At 35.3% G+C, this 19,311-nt stretch overlaps 1 protein-coding gene and 2 long non-coding RNA genes across 4 annotated transcripts; 2 read left to right on the top strand and 1 right to left on the bottom strand.

Moving 5' to 3' along the window:
- Positions 1 to 570: 570 nt before the first annotated feature.
- LOC109212296 lies at positions 571 to 6,966 on the bottom strand. 2 transcript variants are annotated; one of them, XR_002065833.1, is made up of 6 exons: positions 6,828 to 6,966; positions 5,685 to 5,794; positions 4,636 to 4,751; positions 4,302 to 4,355; positions 3,469 to 3,575; positions 571 to 1,156 (listed from the first exon to the last, which is right to left on the bottom strand). It is a non-coding gene; the product is annotated as an uncharacterized LOC109212296 (long non-coding RNA). The 2 variants fall into 2 exon arrangements; XR_002065832.1 differs by having other exon boundaries at positions 4,636 to 5,794.
- Positions 6,967 to 9,297: 2,331 nt separating this feature from the next.
- LOC109212299 lies at positions 9,298 to 10,389 on the top strand. Its single transcript, XR_002065834.1, has 3 exons — positions 9,298 to 9,344; positions 9,438 to 9,507; positions 10,358 to 10,389. It is a non-coding gene; the product is annotated as an uncharacterized LOC109212299 (long non-coding RNA).
- A 126-nt stretch (positions 10,390 to 10,515) lies between these two features.
- Positions 10,516 to 11,426, top strand: LOC109212290 (UTP--glucose-1-phosphate uridylyltransferase-like). Its single transcript, XM_019375923.1, has 4 exons — positions 10,516 to 10,585; positions 10,637 to 10,679; positions 10,779 to 10,854; positions 11,176 to 11,426. The coding sequence occupies exons 1-4, from the start codon at positions 10,516 to 10,518 to the stop codon at positions 11,380 to 11,382; spliced, it is 396 nt and encodes a 131-aa protein (XP_019231468.1). The 3' UTR covers positions 11,383 to 11,426.
- The last annotated feature ends 7,885 nt before the right edge of the window (positions 11,427 to 19,311 follow it).

Raw genomic sequence — 19,311 nt, 5'->3', positions numbered from 1 at the left:
TCCAGTACAATATGCGAGATTATGGAGCTCCTGCGTATAAACTTCCAGCATATTATGTTGGAACTCCAGCATATGAAAAGTCCTAGCATAATATAATGGATTATAGAGCTCCTGTATATAAATTTCCCGTATATTATGTTGGGAACTCCAACACACTATTTTAGAATCTCATATGTAAATTGTATTTCCGGATTTTTAAGGGTGTTTCTGTTCAAATTTTATCTTTATATGAAAAAGTGATGACTAAATTTCCATTACTTTTGAAACTGTAGTTATTTTTTAATTATTAGTTATAAATATGGCTATTTTTAATTTTTTCCAACAACTAGTTAAGGCACTTTGGAAAAACATAGGGTCACCGGTATATAGGCAAAAGCTCTCGTGGAACCTTTTTCTATTATTATTGAAGATTTAATTAAATAGCCGACTACTTGATCGCTTAAACTAAAAACAGGCCGTATATGTATACTATATATGCATCATTTATATACAATGTATATAATCATGTATACAACCATACTAGATATGGTTGCCCGCGCTATGCACTGGCCCAAAAGGAACATCAACACGTCGAATATAGGCTCTAAAATTCCATTCATTCAGCTGAAATAATATGATATAGGAAAAATTGCAAATGTCTCTTTGGGTTTCTCATCTAAACACGCCCATATTTGAATTAAATCGCCACATTTGTCTTCCAACCGATTGACTGATCATTTCTAGTCAAACTACTACATATGAACACATGAATGCTTTCACTAATTTGGATATCAAAGATACCAAATCAAAACATTCTGTCCATCTCCCCGTGGAGTAAGCGGATCAATGACCAGAATCCAAATTCCCAAAAACATTTTTCAGAAATGAGAACTGTAGTTTTTCCCCACACGAGCTGGCAGAAAAACCTATTATTGGCTTGTGCAACATCGATCCAAGTCTTCCATATCTATTTTATCAGTGATCAAAGTCTTTCGTATGATATCAATCACCACTGCTACTCGTGCCTTAGGTTGGATTTTCTTGCAGGTAGAAGCATTTTCATCTAATATGTCCAGCTTTGGAACATCAAACAAAAAGTTTCTGGCTATGCTTCTCACTTCCATGCCTACAGCTAGCTCAATACTCACAACCTTCAAGACCCTCTCTTGTTAGCAGACTACATTGTGTATCCAACACGGACAAAAAAAAAAGCTCTAATGAGCATAAAAAGTGGATATACAAGAACCATCAACATACTTTTTTTATTTGTACAAGGAACAACACAATATCTGTTATGCCTTCAGTAAATATCAAATACTAAACACGAAAAGAGGGAAAACGAGCAATCTTCACCAACAGAGACATAAAATTAAGCAAGAGTAATTGATGAGAGTAAGTTGCAGAGCCGAGCAAGGCTAAATATCGTGTTTTGACTAAAACTTGCAAATAAGGTATTTCAAATGAAGCAAATTTAACAACAGAACTTCTGACAATATAGAAACTTTGAGACAGTAAGATCAAACATCTTCTAAAATAAGTAACCACTGTACATATTTCAGCATTTAATTTTGTATTGTGATTTCTACAACTTCATTATTTTGATAAAACAAAATGTAAATATTCATTTGTTCATGCTCTAGACTCTCAGTATGTTTGTTGTTGTGAATAAGAACATGCAGGAAGATTTCCGACCACTATCTTTCTATATAAATTAATAACAACATACATATCTTTCTTTTATCTCTTTCTCATTTACCTGGGATGAACTTGTCATCATTTATTCATCAGATTCATTCTCAATTTTTGTAAATTTCTTTACAAATTACGTGTAAGAGTATTTTTATTTATATTTGGAACACATATGAAACATTGTATGTTACTTTTTTGTGTGTGTATGTGGGAGGAGGGGTGTTATGTGAGGTTATTTGTACTTGGGACTCTCCCTAATAATGTTAATTATAGCATTGCAGACCTATACTATTTCAATCACCATGCAACCACTAATCTCTTTGCATGCTTTTAAAGATTAATATCTAAATATAATATGTGGTATGATGGAATATGACAAAATAGACTAACCTTTGTTGCGACTTTTATTGCATTAAACTATCTGACCTATCTCAAGTAAGAACCATAAGCATGTGAGGCTTACCTGGTCCAAGACTGAAGGATGAAAGAATAAAATATATGAAAAGGTAATATGCAGTAAAAGCACAGTGATCGAATTCATTTTAGTCGAGCTTCAGAGAGTATTTTACTAAGTTGAAGTTCAAACCCAAACCTTAAACAACTGCCAAATACGGGGAATTATGTAGATATCCATTCATATCTTACTAAACACTAAAAATGCTTTTGATTTTTTTCATTCTCGATATAATATAAAGATATTCGCAATAAATAGTACCTCAACGCAGTAGTCGTTGATTTTTTTTGTTTTTGAGTAAGTGTAGCTGTCAAATATTTTTCTATGCACTGTTTTTCAGTATTATTGTAATCAATAGTATTACCAAGTAAATTCATTTGAATAAAACTTGAATTAGCTCAACATTGTATCATACAAAAAGTAAATGGAATAAACAGATGGAAATCAAAATTATAGTCTTTAGAAACCAAAAAGAATAAACTTTGTAACAAATAGAAAGCAAATGGAAGCGATACTCAAAGGACAATAAAAGAAAAAAGGGAAGCAGTAAATAAGTACTTGGGAACATAACTTCCATGTCCTTTATATATAATTTAGGGTCCTATAATGCTCCATCAGTTTCCTCCGGCCGATTTTGCAAAACACCATTACCAACATTCCATAAGAAATATTAAAAATGGAGGAATGGAAAAAGAGATGTAAGATACTTGTTAGTATAAAAATCAATTTTGTACTGATTAATTATACAAGAAACTATTTGATAACCCCATTCACACAAGGCACAATAAGCACACACAACAATCAACATGTGACAAATACGACAACATTAGAAAGAAAGAAAAAACCTCAATTCCACTCAAGGGAAAACGCGAGAATACTGGATTCTCGACCAAATAGTATGCTCTAATGAATATTTTAGCACTGGCAGAAAATCCTTCAACTCCTCTGCCAGAGTTGAGCCAATGATCAACATATTAAGAAAATTACAAAAGAATATCTTTCAGCCATAACTCAAACTACACTAATGCTCCAGAAACTTGATGTTTAAGCCTAGATCTCAGTCACTTGAATAACTTAATGTTTAATAAAAAGGTAAAAGAAGAACCTCATGAATGGTAGCCCGAAAATCTCAAGCCATAAATATATACAACAACAACTACCCAGTAAAATCCCACATAGTGGGGTCTGGGGAGGGTAATGTGTACGCAGACCTTACCCCTGCCCCGATAGGGCAGAGAGTCTGTTTCTGATAGACCCTCGGCTCAAGCCATAAATATATATAAAGCACAATCATCTTGCAATATAATTAAACACACAATATTAGAACAAAAAGGTGCAGAAATAACCTCTTATAGTCAAAGCAGTTTTCCTTTTTCCCCACCTTGAGCGACTTCCACTTTCAAAAGCCTGTAATAAGCAGCTAGACTCAAAAGTTAAAGATCAATCAGGTTCCCTGAAAAAAAAAATCAGCTCAAATTAATCTTCAAGAAAAAATCAACTAAAATTCATCTTAGAAAGAAAACATCGAAATAGTGACAAAACTATACAGCTTAATGAAAATCTCAAGAATATTGTTCGATGTAATTAAATTGATTGATGGTAGGAAAATAAAACACGCATGAGAAAATTCGACAAAATATCCAATTGGTGCAGTTTACATATTTGTTACCTAAGCACTTTGGCCATTTCACTGATGGAATCTCCTGTTCTATGTCTATAATTTCTTATTCCTTTTTCTCATTATTGTACATCATAACTTCATACTCATTCGGTTGAAATTTGATGCAACTATAATATACAGAACTTCTTTTCTGCTCGGTCCTTTGTGAGCTCATTTTGAACATAAGTATTATGATTAAAGGATGAATCATGAATGCATAATTCATATTTGTAATCCGAAAAAATGCTCTGAAGAACAGATACACATTTTTAATAAACTTACCTTTAATGAGAACACTAAGGAATAAATCCTGAAAAACGCATTTATTCATACAAACAAAACAAAAAAGACAGAAGCAATGTAACTTGAATAGGGTTAATTGCATAAGGAGTAGAGAAATGATAATCAGAAAATATGAAAGTTGCTAATGAAGAAACCATAATCACCAAGATTAAAATACTTATAAAATTTATAAACTGCGACATACGACAAGAAGTCCGAAGGGAGTCAAAGACTTACTTGACTTCGTAAAATTCTCCTCATTCTTCCTGTACAACCCCCACAAAAACATCCCTGCAAAATTTCAGCAATTAATATCAAGAGCAAAATGCATACATTTGTAGTCTAGAAACAGGAATTAATGGCATACAATGGGAAAAAACCAACAAAGAAACCTAGACAAATAGCTTAAACGGTTAAACCAATGTCCAAATTTATAACACCAATGATACCCTCGGCGACATTGCATAAAAATTTCTAGAACAGTCTACTGGTGAACCTGCATCCACAGACTTGCCGCCGAAAATCAATATTAAATCTGTGATAAATAGCTTTTTCAGGTTAGCCTTTTCACCTCGTCATTTCTGAGTTTGCTGCTCCTCTTCTGCAATTACTGGCTCCACTGAGTCCTTTTTGCACTTGAATCCTCTTGCATTTTTAACCCCCTTTGGAGATACTGGAAGACTCAATCTTCCAACAACAAGCTTAATATATAAATTTTTGCACAGAAGTTTCAATTTTAAGTAATTAATTAGTTTCAAAAGGCGAGAAGACATCAACGTGCATTCAAAAATAATACACAATTACATGTATCAGCTATCTAATTTCAAACACGCATGTGCATATCAGATAATTACTGACATTCATGTAAGATATCTAGCAAGAAATTATGAGAAAGATTAAGAACACCAAAATTGAAGCAAAAGTGCACAAAATTTCAAAGGAATCCAAAAGGGATGGCTAAAAATCAGTGCAACAAAGGAAGAAAAGGGAAAAGCTTACCAGAAATAACAAATGAAATAGAGGTTAGAAAAATTAGAAATCACAAATGGGCTCATTTGGGAAGTTGATACCCACAACCCTCTCACAAAACTGCTGATTTTAGCTCCATTGTTGCTTCATATAGAAAGCTTGAGGTAAACCATTATAAATATCATAGTATGGCATACTATGTTGCTTTCCCTCAGAGTGTTTGCTCTGCATTTTGTAAAGCTACTAATCCTCGTCATTGTAGACAAAATCTTCCTCTTTCTAGCCACTTCACCAATAATAATCTTTGTTTTTAAGTTTTGAATTGTTAAGGAATCTATTATCTTAATAAGGGTATATTAGTAGCTTACATCAATATAATCTGTATATTATTTTAACAGCATAATAGTATATAATATAAGGTATAAAACCATTATAAATGATATGCAATAACAATCCAAACATGAAATCATTCTTTGTCAAGCTTGAATTTCTCCAAATCTTTAGTTATATGTAATATCTAAAGGGGAATACAACATTGTCACCTGAAGGGCTACATTTCGTAATTTTAATATTTAGTTTATTCTTGGAGTAGACACATCCCTACATTATATACATGAAATGTAAAGCACAATCATTTTGCATTATAATTACCCACGCAACATTAGAACAAAAAAGTGCAGAAATCGCCTCTTATAGCTGAAATAGATTTCTTTTTTCCCCATCTTGAACGGCTTCCACTTTCAAAAGCCTGTGATAAGCAGCTAAAATCAAAATTCAAAGAGCAATCAGGTTCCCAAAAATCTAACTCAAATTAATCTTCAAGAAAAAATCAACTCAAATTCATCTTAGAAAGAAAACATTGAAATAGTGACAAAACTATACAGCTTAATGAAAATTCCAAACTGTCCGGTGTAATTAAATTGATTAATTGCAGAAAAATAAAATACACATGAGCAAATTCAACAAAACATCCAATAAAAAACTACCCAAAAGCTCAAGATGTCCAAAAATTCTTTTCTAAAAAAATTGATTTAAAGACATGCATGGCTGAGAATACAAAGAAAATTTAAGAAAATAGAGAAAAATTCAAGGAAGATTATATTAGATTATGAAATGATGTAATTTTACAACTTTAGGTACCAAGAAATGACAAGAGGGGTTGCTCTGATGGTAAGCAACCCCCACTTCCAACCAAGAGGTTGTGAGTTCGAGTCTCCTCAAGAGCAAGGTGGGAAGTTCTTGGAGGGAAGGATGTCGGGGGTCTATTTGGAAACAATCCTCTCTACCCCAGGGGTAGGGGTAAGGTCTGCGTACACACTATCCTCCCCAGACCCCACTAAGTGGGATTATACTAGGTTGTTGTTGTTGTTGTAGGTACCAATTCAAACACAAAATAAGCAAATATATCAACTACATGTAAAAGGTAAAGAGCAACATAAATAGTTATTAAATTATCACCAAACACCAGGCTACAAGTCTATATGTACTCTTGCTGAAACTCCCATCATGCACAGAATCCGTATAGAGAACATGAAGAAAGACCGCCAAAAAGTCAGTAAAAAATCCATTCAGAATTCGGCGAATGAAGCATAAAAATAAATAATAGTTGCTGACATAGATTATTTGAACCAACAGTCAAGACTCCTAATATTTCTTAATTCGGTCTTCTTGATTTATTCATGGTATGTAAGTAATTAGAAACAATTTCCACCTTCAAAAGGCCCAAAACATTAAAGATAAAGAATAGTAAAAAACCAATAAGCAAAGGAGAAGAAGAAGAACAACAAAACTCACCAAAAGAGGAAAGAAGACAGCAGAAGAAAAGATGGAGCGAAATATTTTCTATGGAATTCCAAAAGGGAAGTTGTAAAATCCCCAAAGCAGGAATGCATACATGTTCCTAAATCGTAAGTAACACCACAAAGTGAAGCCAGCCATCACGCAAATAAGAAACACGTGTCAGTGAAAAGACATCAGAACTAATTGAGTTAAATGACAGTTTTACCCTTGGTCGTCCAAAAACCTTCACTTATTATATAGTTAAAATAAAAAATAACCGTGTATATAAAGATCTCAACTTTATTTGGAGCAAGCAAAAGATTCTTAATTATCACAAAATAGGAATAATTTTAATGAGGGATTTATGTCTTACCAGGCAGGTCTAGTAATTCCTTAGCAGGAGTGATAATATATTTTTGCATGGGAATTAGGGCTCTTTCTTGAATAGCACCACCTTCCTTAGCTAGTTCCAATGCATGATTTATTTGAATCACTGTAACATAAAAAGATATTACTAATAATAAGAACACTTGAACATTCAAAATAGTTAGAAAAATTAATTGTAATCAAGAGGAAAAAATTCCCAAAATATTAAACAAAGAAAGATCCTACTTAAAATCTAGGATACATGTATGGTTAGCAGTTTAAATGCAATAACCAAAGCTAAGAAAATTCCGACTTACACTTCTTTTCTGGCAATTTTTTTTTTTGTTAAAATTATATACGAAAAAGGGCCAAAATTGCCCCTAGACTATTTGAGTTGGTACAATAATGCCCTCCGTCCACCTATTTTGAAAAAATTGCCCTCACCGTTATCTTTTGCGGCTCAAGAATGCCCTTACGACTAACGACCATGTTAGATAAAAAAAATTAATTAATTTCCACATGTCATAACAGAAAAAAGGTCAAAACTACCCCTAGACTATTGGAGTTGGTACAATAATACCCCCCATCTCAAAAAATTTCTCCCCCCCACCCCCTCCACCCTCCCCACCCCCCTTCTAGCGTATGTGCGCGTTCATATTCTTCTTGTTCTTCTCATCCTTTTTTTGACCTTGCACTCTATTTGAATAATCACTACAAACATCATTAAAGTTTTATTTTCAGACAACCAAAATTTTTTGTCACCAATGCTTTGCGTCATACAACTTTTAAAGACCCTGTTAGGCAAAAAAAGCTTAATTAATTTCCATGTGTCATCATCCCATTGGCCTAACTTAAGACTCACCTAAATTAAAATAAACACACTCACATTCAAAGACCAGTAGCTTAATTTATGGACATGGTCGAGTGTTCAGACTATGGTAAGCCAATGAAGAAGAAAAAGGTCGAGGTCCGAGCAGAAACCATAATCATTGGTATAATCAAAATTGGATGCAGAGTTGTCAGGAAATATACAACAAAAATATTGCAAATGCTCAATGATCATTATTGTTGACACTCTGTTAGTGTTCATATATTCAGGTGAAAGTTGTATGACGTAAAGTATTGATCATATGATTTCAATTAACTCTTAAAAGCTACATGGTGGCACAACAAACATAATGTTGGCAGAAAAATAACTTATTAAACCATAAAATCTTACAATGAAGCATTAATTTCAAAGAGTACCATATTTCACTCAGAAAATTGATTTAATAAAACATGTTAATTTAAGAATTAAATTATGGCCGAAAATCTGAGATGGAGAGGGAGATCTGTGGGTGTTGAAGGGTGAAAATCTAAGATGGAGTAGGCTAATAAGTGGATATGGGGTGAGGTTTTAATTTAAGCCAATAGGAAATTAATACATAATAAATAATAATTTTTTTTCTTAATCAAAATAGGGCTGTTAGTTTTTAGGGTATGAGTGGGCCGAAAAGTTGACGTTAGGGGCATGAATAGGCCAAATTTTTAACGGTGAGGGTAATTTTTACAAAATATGTGGACGGAGGATATTTTTAAACTTAAGCTAATAGGTTAGGGCCAGTTTTGGCCCTTTTCCGAATTATATATGGAAGCTGCAGAGGTTATAGGGGCTTGAATTTTTGTGGTTTAATTAAAGATTTAACTAGTATGTTGTAAATAATTTTTAACATTGTCACGTCAATTCACTTGGCTCAAGACTCAAGTACATTGTTCTCCTATACAGGTACCCTCCAGGTCATGGTGATGTTTTCACTTTTCCCTGCTTTGGCGAATAGTGGAAAGCTTGATGCACTACTAGCAAAGGTTTTGGTGCTCATAATTATTGCCTTCTTCTGATATTTTTACATTTACTGTTTGCCTGAAATGTTGCCTATTAATTATTATATCTTTCAATCTGAATATGTCTTTGTTGCATTGTTGATTTGAGTATCCTTGCTATGAATTTTCATTGTTAATTACGCTACAGTTCTTTTGTATATATTTAATGACATCTCTCAATGATGAAAGATTTTCTCAGAAAAGCTGTTGTCAATTGTCATGTAAAGTGCATTGTCTTTTCCTTAATTTTGCATTGCAGAAATCCTAAATCATTTGATCCAAAACAAGAACGAGTATTGCATGGAGGTATTGACTTGATATTGTTCTTTTAGAACTGCATCTTCGTAGGTGAAAATAGTATATAGTTTCTGCGATGTTACAGCTTGATGAGTATTGCAGGTTACACCCAAAACTTTAGCTGATGTCAAAGGTGGCACCCTAGCTAATCTCATATGAAGGAAAAGTACAGGTAATGCAATTTATGTTCGGTTTTAGATTCTTATCTTTGAAGCTCAGAAGCAATTCCGGTCCATGTATCATCTGGAGCACATAGATGTTTCGATAACAACCTACAAACAAGTATAACTAAACTACCTAGATCTGGTGTACTTCACTTGAACAGCTAAAGTATGTCTACAGGAGAAGGTCTGGGGTCATGCTTTGTGTCCTAACCCTTCATATTGCTACCTCCCAAGTTTGGACATGGCCCCATGAAAAGTCAGTAACCGTAAAGTTAAATATAGTTTGGCGATGTCCTTGTATGAGATCTTACTCAAGGAAAAGCACACGCCAACTCTGAGGCTGGATCTTGCTGTTAGGCATTAATCCTATGCAGCGTTGCGGCATTGGGTTCATTGGAGACCAATAGTTTTGATATTTTTAAATGGAAAATACACAAATTGCAAGTTTGCAATAAATAGTAGATCCGGACCCATTATTTTAACAGTACATTGTTTAATGCTAAGAATCTTAAGGTTGAACTTAAGAAGGTGAATTTGGTCTTTAGTCTTGGTGATTTCAGCTGTATCCATAAGTACACATCTAATTAAACTAACTTAATTTGCTGCCTCCAATCATAATTAAAAAGTTATTTCAATTTTCTCCTGTAGCTAATCATATATAGCTGAGATCTTTTAAAAACAAATCATTTTGAATTGCATATAGAAAGTCCTTCAGATGTGCTGGCACTCATTTTAATTTTCTTGCTTCCTGAGAGACTCAGGGTAGTTGTGGCACTGCTTGCATGTCTTTTGCATCATATCTGTGTGTTATTTTTGCACAAATTGCTTATTAAACTTGTCTTTTGTGTGGTGCTGCAGCTTTTGGAAATAGCACAAGTGCCTGATGATCATGTGAGTTGTATCTTCTGTTTCTTCCTCGTTTTTCCTTTTGCTGCTTTATATGTAATAGTGATTAAAAGGCAAGTGACTTAGGTTTATAATACAGTTCTCTAATTGGACTAGAATCTATTATTGAAATGTATATATCCATCTACATCTCCGTTATATATGTAGCTAGTGTCAAGTTGCAAATGTTCATTTATTCTGGTATGTGATCCTTGTGTAGTTTGATGTTCAACTTTCACTTGCTTGATGCAGGTCAACGAATTGAAAAATTTAAAATTTTCAACACCAACAACTTGTAAGTCGGAATAGTCTTATGGCCTACTCTAAGCTTTATATTGGGCACTTCCTTGTCAATGAAGCATCATGTGCTGACTGAATCCTTACTGTTGTGCAGGTGGGTGAACCTGAATGATATTAAAAGACTTGTAGAAGCAGATGCACTCAAGATGGAGATTATACCCAACCCTAAGGTATCAGTTTCTGCTTGTTTAGCATGCGTCCAAGGTGGACGGGGTCAAGGTTCTTCAACTTGAAACTGCTGCTGGTGCTGCAATTAAGTCTTGATATTTTTTGTATTCTTGGTGATCAAGATTACTCATTACCATTTTATTCCACCAGTTCTTAGACCGGGCTATTGGTGTTAATGTTCCTCGATCTCGTTTCCTTCCGGTGAAAGCAACTTCAGATCTGCTGCTTAATTGCAACCTGGGATTGTGTTGATTTCTGATAATATCCAATCCAATTAGCTCAAGTGATATGTAGTGTGCTCATTCATCTTTTTGTCTTTGCAGTCTGATCTTTACACCTTGACTGATGAAGGCTATGTTATCCGGAATCCGGTCAGGTCTAATCCAGCTATCGAGTTGGGACCTGAATTCAACAAGGTTAACATCAACTCCTCAAGTAGATTAGTGCTGTTGGCTGAATGCAGTTACTATCTTGTCTTCTTAGGTGGCCAACTTCTTAGGTCGTTTCAAGTCTATTCCCAGCATCATTGATCTAGATAGCTTAGGGTGATGTATGGTTTGGATCTGGAGTTACTCTTAAGGTAATTAGCAAATATTTGTTCTGTTTCGCTTATGCTCCCATGTTGACGACAATATTATCCTATTTTTGTTTGTGTTAATTTCTGAATCTAATAGCGACTTACATCTTCTGACTTTCCTGTTGCTGCTAGAAATTCCAGATGGTGCTGTGATTGCAAACAAGGTAATACAGTCATCTAAACTCCTAATGGAGCTAGCAGATTTAGATTTAACGCCGTTACATCAATTTCCAGGATATCAATGGACCTGAGGATATATAGAGGAGCTACTGGTGCTAAATAGATTTAGCGAGTCTGCAGCAAGTACATTTTGTTTGTACTGAATGTAATTTTGCCTCTAAATTTAAATAAGTGAACAGTTTTGATTGTTTGCTACAGAAATCTTCATTGTATACATTATGGAACTCGATATAGTTTGTTTCTTCATATTTCTGTAGCCATATTCTTCTAATGTCCGTACTGTTGGAGCTGTGATACCTTATTGTTAACTTTTCACTTAAAAAAAAATAGTATATGATAAATCTCCTATATGTTTGAAGTAACATCAACAGATGTTTTCGTTATATGATTTTCTGGGATCTTTTTATTCTATTCAAATTTTAAGTGGCTTTTGTTGGATTTTCTTTATTCTATTCCAATTGTAAGTGGCTTGAGAGATAATTTTCGTCTCAAAACTTGTCGACTGGGTAAGATGGTTGGGTTTCAATGCATAATATGCAATTATGCATACGCCTAGTGCAATTAATCAATCAACCTACACTTCAATTAGAGACCAATTGAAATCCAATTATATAAAACTTCTATATCCCTGATAATGTGCTATAAATCAATAAACTAACTACACTTCAATTGGAGATAAATTGAAATGAACTAATATAAAATTTCCATATCTACCTAACCCTATTCAAGCATATATATATTGCGGAAGCCAAATGTATATAGTGTGAATGAGTCACAACTACTATACCAAAAAAATATGGCAGCCACTAAATAATAAATAAGACAATAAAGCAACAATAAAAGGAACACCAGAATTTACAAGGTTCAGCCAACTTTGCCTACTCCTCGGACACAACCAATATTTTATTCCACTCCAAAAATACAAGTGAAATACACTAAAGAGAGAAGATACAAATGCCTTAAACAGATAAGAAGGCAAATGAGAGACGTATTTAAATCCTAAATATTAGGCCTTCTTTTATAGGGAAAATCCCAACCAAAAATCTTCTACCCACCGATGTGGGACAAATTTGTTTTTGACATTTTCAACAAATCTCCACCTTGGCAAAAATTCCACATCTTCAATTTTCTCTCTATAACAAATTTTGGTTGTGTCTTCATCTTCAATTTTCAGTGTTCAACAATGTTGATCAAATCAAACAATGTTGAAACTTGACCGCAGTCACCACTTTTGTCAGCATATCAACAGGATTCTCTGTAGTATGAATTTTCTTCACTGTGACTCCACCTTCTTCTATGATTTCTCGTACAAAATGATATCGAACATCAATGTGCTTCGTCCTTGCATGATAAACTTGGTTCTTCGCTAATTGAATAGCACTTTGACTATCACAAAAACTTGTGATACTTTTGTTTCCAATACCAAGCTCCTTTAGCAACCCTTGAAGCCAAATTGCCTCCTTCACAGCTTCTGTATAGCCATGTACTCTGCCTCTGTTGTAGACAAAGCAACTGTTGACTGCAAAGTAGACTTCCAACTAACTGGTGCCTTTGCAAAAGTAAACACATAACCAGTAGTTGATCTTCTTTTGTCCAGATCACCCGCAAAATCTGAGTCACAATATCCAACTACAGACTGATTGTCTTCCTGCTCAAAAACTAACCCAACATCTACAGTATTATGAATATACCGTAGAATCCACTTCACAGCTTGCCAATGCTCCCTTCCCGGATTATGCATATATCTGCTAATAACTCCAACGACTTGTGAAATGTCAGGTCTCGTACAGACCAGTGCATACATCAAGCTACCAATAGCATTTGCGTATGGTACCTTTGACAAATACTCTCGTTCAGCTTCATCCTTTGGCGACATAGTAGTACTTAGCTTAAAATGGGGAGCAAGTGGAGTACTAACTGACTTAGTCTTGTCATCTATGCCAAAACGTTGTAGTACTCTCTTCAAATATTCTTTCTGAGATAAACAAAGTTTCTTTGAACGTCTATCTCTTATTATCTCCATGCCAAGAATTTTCTTTACCTCACCCAGATCCTTCATCTCGAACTCTTTCTTCAGTTGAATCTTCAACTTATCAATTTCTTCCAAATTCTTGGAAGCTATCAACATATCATCAACATATAGAAGAAGATATATAAAGGAACCATCTTTAAGCTTGCGCAAATACACACAATGATCGTATTTGCTTCTCTTGTACCCTTGCTGCAACATAAACTTGTCAAATCGTTTGTACCATTATCTAGAAGATTGTTTCAATCCGTACAATGATTTTTCAAGTTTGCACACCATATTTTCCTTTCCAGCAACTTTGAATCCTTCTGGCTGAGTCATGTAGATTTCCTCCTCCAAGTTTCCATGTAAATACGCAGTTTTTACATCCATCTGAACTAGTTCCAAATCCAACTGTGGTACCAAAGCCAACATAATTCGAATGGAGGAATGTTTTACAACTGGAGAAAACACTTCATTATAATCAATTCCCTCCTTTTGAGCATATCCTTTGGCCACCAATCTTGCTTTGTAGCGAACATCTTCTTGGTTAGGAAATCCTTCTTTCTTTGCTAATACCCATTTGCACCCAATTGCTTTTTTTCCCTTCGGGAGATTGGCCAATCTCCATGTATGATTCTGATGAAGGGACTGCATTTCATCATTCATGGCAATCCTCCACTTATCTTCTTCTGAACTTTGGACTGCGTCTTTATAAATGGTAGGAACATCATCAGCTACAATTGCGGTTGCACAAGCAACTGTCTCTATGAGACGAACAGGTTTCGTTATTGTCCTTTTTGGCCTGCTGGTTGCTATTGATTCAAGTTGTTGTTGAGGTTCCTGAGTTGGAATCACCTCTACTGGCTCTCCATCCAGTGAGTAATCTTCATTTGTTTCCTCCTCTGCTTCTTGTGTAGGAAAAATAAATTTTCCCTCAAACTCCACCTGCTTAGAAGCACCATCATCTTGTTTGGTATCTTCACTTGTTACCTTATTTACCATAGCAGATTCATCAAAAGTAACATCCCTGCTGAATATTACTTTCTTTGTCATAGGACACCATAAGCGATATCCTTTGACTCTAGAAGTAATCCCCATAAAAATAGCCTTCTTTTCCCTTGGATCCAATTTTGACTCTGTCACATGATAATATGCAGTCGAGCCAAATACGTGCAAATAGTCACAATCTACAGCAGGCTTTCCATACCATTTTTCAAACGGTGTCTTGCCATCAATAACAACAAATGGTAGTCGATTAATAAGGTGGCATGCATATGTAATTGCCTCAGCCCAAAATTCTTTGCCCAAGCCAGCATTGGACAACATACACCGTACCTTCTCCAGCAAGGTCCGGTTCATGCGTTCTGCCACTCCATTCTGTTGTGGTGTATGTCTGACAGTGAAGTGTCGGTCGATGCCATCATTTTCACAGACCTTATTGAAATGATCATTTTTGTATTCACCTCCATTGTCTGTGCGAATACACTTGATCCTCCTGCCTATTTGATTTTCCACCATCGTCTTCCATTTGAGAAAAATTCCCATCACTTCATCTTTGCTCTTCATTGTATACACCCATACTCTTCGGGAAAAATCATCAACAAAGGTTACAAAATAGTGCTTCCCACCCAATGAAGGTGTTTTGGAAGGACCCCTAACATCAGAGTGTACATAATCCAAAATGCCTTTAGTATTATGGATTGATGTACCAAATTTAACCCTTGTATGTTTCCCTTTGACACAATGCTCGCAAAACTCCAAGTTACAAGTCTTTATTCCTTTGAACAATCCTTGATCTGATAGAGTCTTCAAGGATTTTCCTCCAGCATGTCCCAAGCGCATGTGCCATAGCCTGGTTGCTTCTGCCACTTTGTCGTCACTGGACGTCACTGCCGATGTCCCAATAACTGTACTACCACGATAGCGGTACATGTTGTTGTTCTTCCGATTAGCCTTCATTACCACCAGTGCACCAGAGCATACTCTCATCACTCCATTTTCTGCAATGATTTTGAACCCTTTTGATTCTAGGGCTCCCACAGAGATAAGATTCTTCTTCAAATCCGCTACATATCGAACATATGTTAATGTTCTGATCATTCCATCATGGTTCCTCAATCGTATTGAACCAATGCCATATGAGGTAAGAGGGCTGTTGTCCGCTGTGTGGACGACTCCATATTCTCCTTCTTGAAATTCCACGAACCAGTCCCTATTGGGACACATATGATAGCTACAAGCTGAGTCCATCAACCATATGTCTGATGATGTTGATGGCTCTGTTGTAACTAATGAGAAGTCTGAATCATCACAATCAGCTACATTTGAATCCATAATGGCCTTTCCATTGTTATGTTTGGCCTTATTCTTCAACTTCGGACAGTCTTTCTTCCAGTGCCCCTTTTCTCGACAAAAGGCACATTCATCTTTGCTGGGTTTAGATCTTGACTTAGATCTTCCTTTCTTTGTCCTCGTTTGATTTTGAGGACGACCCCTCACAAACAGTGCTTCTACTTCTCCGCCCTTCTGTTTTTCTCGTTTTCTTTGTTCATAGCTATACAGAGCCGAACAAACTTCTCTGAGAGAAACTTCGTCATTTCCATGGAGTAGAGTAGTTTCAAGGTGCTCGTACTCATCAGGAAGTGACGCCAACAACATCAAGGCCAAGTCACCATCATCATAAGTTGCATCCATATTTTGCAAATCTGTGAGCAACTTATTGAAACTGGTGATATGTTCATTCATCGTGGTACCAGGAACATAGGTAAAGTGAAACAGTCTCTTCTTCATGTACAATTTATTTTGACTGTTTTTCTTCAAAAATTTATCCTCCAGTGCTTTCCATAATCTACTTGCAGAAGTTTCCTTTGTGTAGGGATATTTCTGCTCTCTAGCAAGGTATGATCGAATGGTAACGCATGCAACACGGTTGATAATTTTCCAATCTTCTTCTCCAATAACGTCTGGTTTCTTTTCTTCAATGGCAAGATCTAGCCCTTGTTGAAAAAGGACATCTAGAACCTCGCCTTGACACATCCCAAAATGTCCGGACCCGTCAAAAATTTCTACCGCAAATTTCGCATTTGACACAATTCTTGTCATAAGCGAAGATGCCAATGATGACGTATTGCTGACACTTGATGTAGATTCTTCTTGTTTATTATCTCCCATTTTGACACAAATATTATTTAATAGTTGACGACACAAATCAAGATTATTTCCTTTCTGGTGTGGAAGATCAGACCAAGCTGCAACCACAGAGCATACTCGGATAGAACCTTGACTCAGTTACCCAGATAAATCTTTTCTGATGTGGAAGATTAGGCTGTAACCACATAACATACTTAAACAGTACATTGGCTATGATACCAATTGTTGAGGAAGCCAAATGTATATAGTGTGAATAAGTCACAACTACTATACCAAAAAAATATGGCAGCCACTAAATAATAAATAAGACAATAAAGCAACAATAAAAGGAACACCAGAATTTACGAGGTTCAGCCAACTTTGCCTACTCCTCGGACACAACCAATATTTTATTCCACTCCAAAAATACAAGTGAAATAATACTAAAAAGAGAAGATACAAATGCCTTAAACAGATAAGAAGGCAAATGAGAGGTGTATTTAAATCCTAAACATTAGGCCTTCTTTTATAGGGAAAATCCCAACCAAAAATCTTCTACCCACCGATGTGGGACAAATTTGTTTTTGACATTTTCAACAATATACTCATACTAATAGATTCTACAAACGGGGGCGAATGCAACATAGAATTACTGGGACGCGGAGCGCAAATTTATGTGTAAAAAATTATTAAAATTGCAATAAATAGTAGATATGAATCCATAGAACTAAAATCCTACCTCCGCCTCTGTCTACAAAACCATCTTTAGCTGCAGGTAACAGAAGAAACTTCAAGAGGATAACTGAAGGTATTGGAATATTGAAAAGTAATTGTTTGTCCAGATGTTAAAGGTCTTCCGTCATTGACAAGACAGTCATTATAAGCAAGTCTCCTGAAAATTGTAGGATTTATGAGTCTTGCTGAACTGAACCAGCCACAACTCAAGTGAATGTTGGAGATGCTGCTACAGCTTTCAAAGAAGCACGCGTTCGAGACAATGACTGTGTATGTTGGAATGCCATTCAGAAGTGTCCCTGAGGGACCTTGGTTTACTGTAATGTTGTCTTTTGAACATGATGTTGGCCCTATTCTGTACTCACCAACATGTCTTTCTTGAGTAGTAACACTTTCCTCAGCTGGCCTGGTTCCAATGCATGGTTAACTTGCATCACTGCATTTAGTACCATGAAAAGATGTTAATAAGAACACTTGCTTCAAGATTTTGATCAACATTTGAACATTGAAAATATTTAAGAGTAATTGGAGTCAATCCTCAAGGAGGAAAAGTTCTCAAAAAATTAACCGAAAGAAGGGCAAAGGTAGCCCGATGTAAGAAGTATCCCACGTTTATACAGGGTCAGGGGAAGGATTCGGGAAGGGCCACATTCAAGGGCGAAGCTACCTTTTGCTAAGGGTGGTCTAAGTCACGAAAAATTATACGGTGTATATAAGTAAAATATTAGATTTTAGATGCATATAACATATATCGAATACCCTTTGTGGGAAATTTATTTTACTTCTTTCAAGTACGGAAGGGAGCCTTGGCGTAACTGGTAAAGGCTGCCATGTGACCAGGAGGTCACAGGTTCAAGCCGGGATAAGACTGCTTACGATAGATCCTTGTGGTCCGCCCCTTCCCCGGACCCCGAGCGGGAGTTTAGTGCACCGGGCTGCACTTTTTCAAGTTTGAACATTCTTGAGGAAATTCCTGGCTTCGCCACTCGCTAGATTCACACCCAAGGGTGTGATGTAGACAGCTACTCTAATGCAATTTTTAGTGGCTGCTTCTACGGTCGAACCCGTAACCTATAGGTTACACGGAGACAAACTTTACCGTTGCTCCAAGGTTCCACCTCCGAGAGAAGGTCCTACTAGAATTCTCCAACTCCACTTTTCTTTTCTGGTAAAGAATCTCAAAAGCATATTGAAAAAAAAAGAGAAAAAGAAAAGGAGATGAGATCAATGAAAGGGAGAAGGAAAGAAGAGAGCTCATATAATATATATATATATATATATATATATATATATATATATATATATATATATATAGATATACCAGAGAATGAAACAAGCAAGAAAACCAGAACGAGAAGGCTGCGTTCACTATTAATGCTCCTCATTGTCATTAAGTTATACTAGTAGTCGTACCCGCGCGATGCGCGGTCAATATTAAAAAGAAAAAACTAAATTATAATCATTCTTGTTTGATACTATTAGACCGTATTGCTTTAATAAATTTTAATTGTCATTTTATTTGTCAATTCGATATACCCCACCCTCACTAATATTTGAGTAGTTAATTTCTTTGTTAATTTTCAATAAATAATTTTTTTGTTATTAACTAATTATGCCATGTAACTTTTATCTAGGCCACCACTTGTATTAATATGGTGCCTTTTTCTTTGGCTTTTAATAATGTATAGATAGATTGTTAGAATATTACTTGTTTAATATATTTGTCTGATGTTTTTTTGTAATATAATAGAAGATATACATTTTATTACTCTTGAAAATATATATTTTTTATTTTAAATTTTATTATATTTTTCTCAATAATATTGT

This window comes from Nicotiana attenuata, unplaced genomic scaffold (genome assembly GCF_001879085.1).
Source record: "Nicotiana attenuata strain UT unplaced genomic scaffold, NIATTr2, whole genome shotgun sequence".
Classification (NCBI taxonomy): Eukaryota; Viridiplantae; Streptophyta; class Magnoliopsida; order Solanales; family Solanaceae; genus Nicotiana; species Nicotiana attenuata.
Note: the sequence above shows the minus strand (reverse complement) of the source record. Positions and strands in the feature narration are given on the sequence as shown.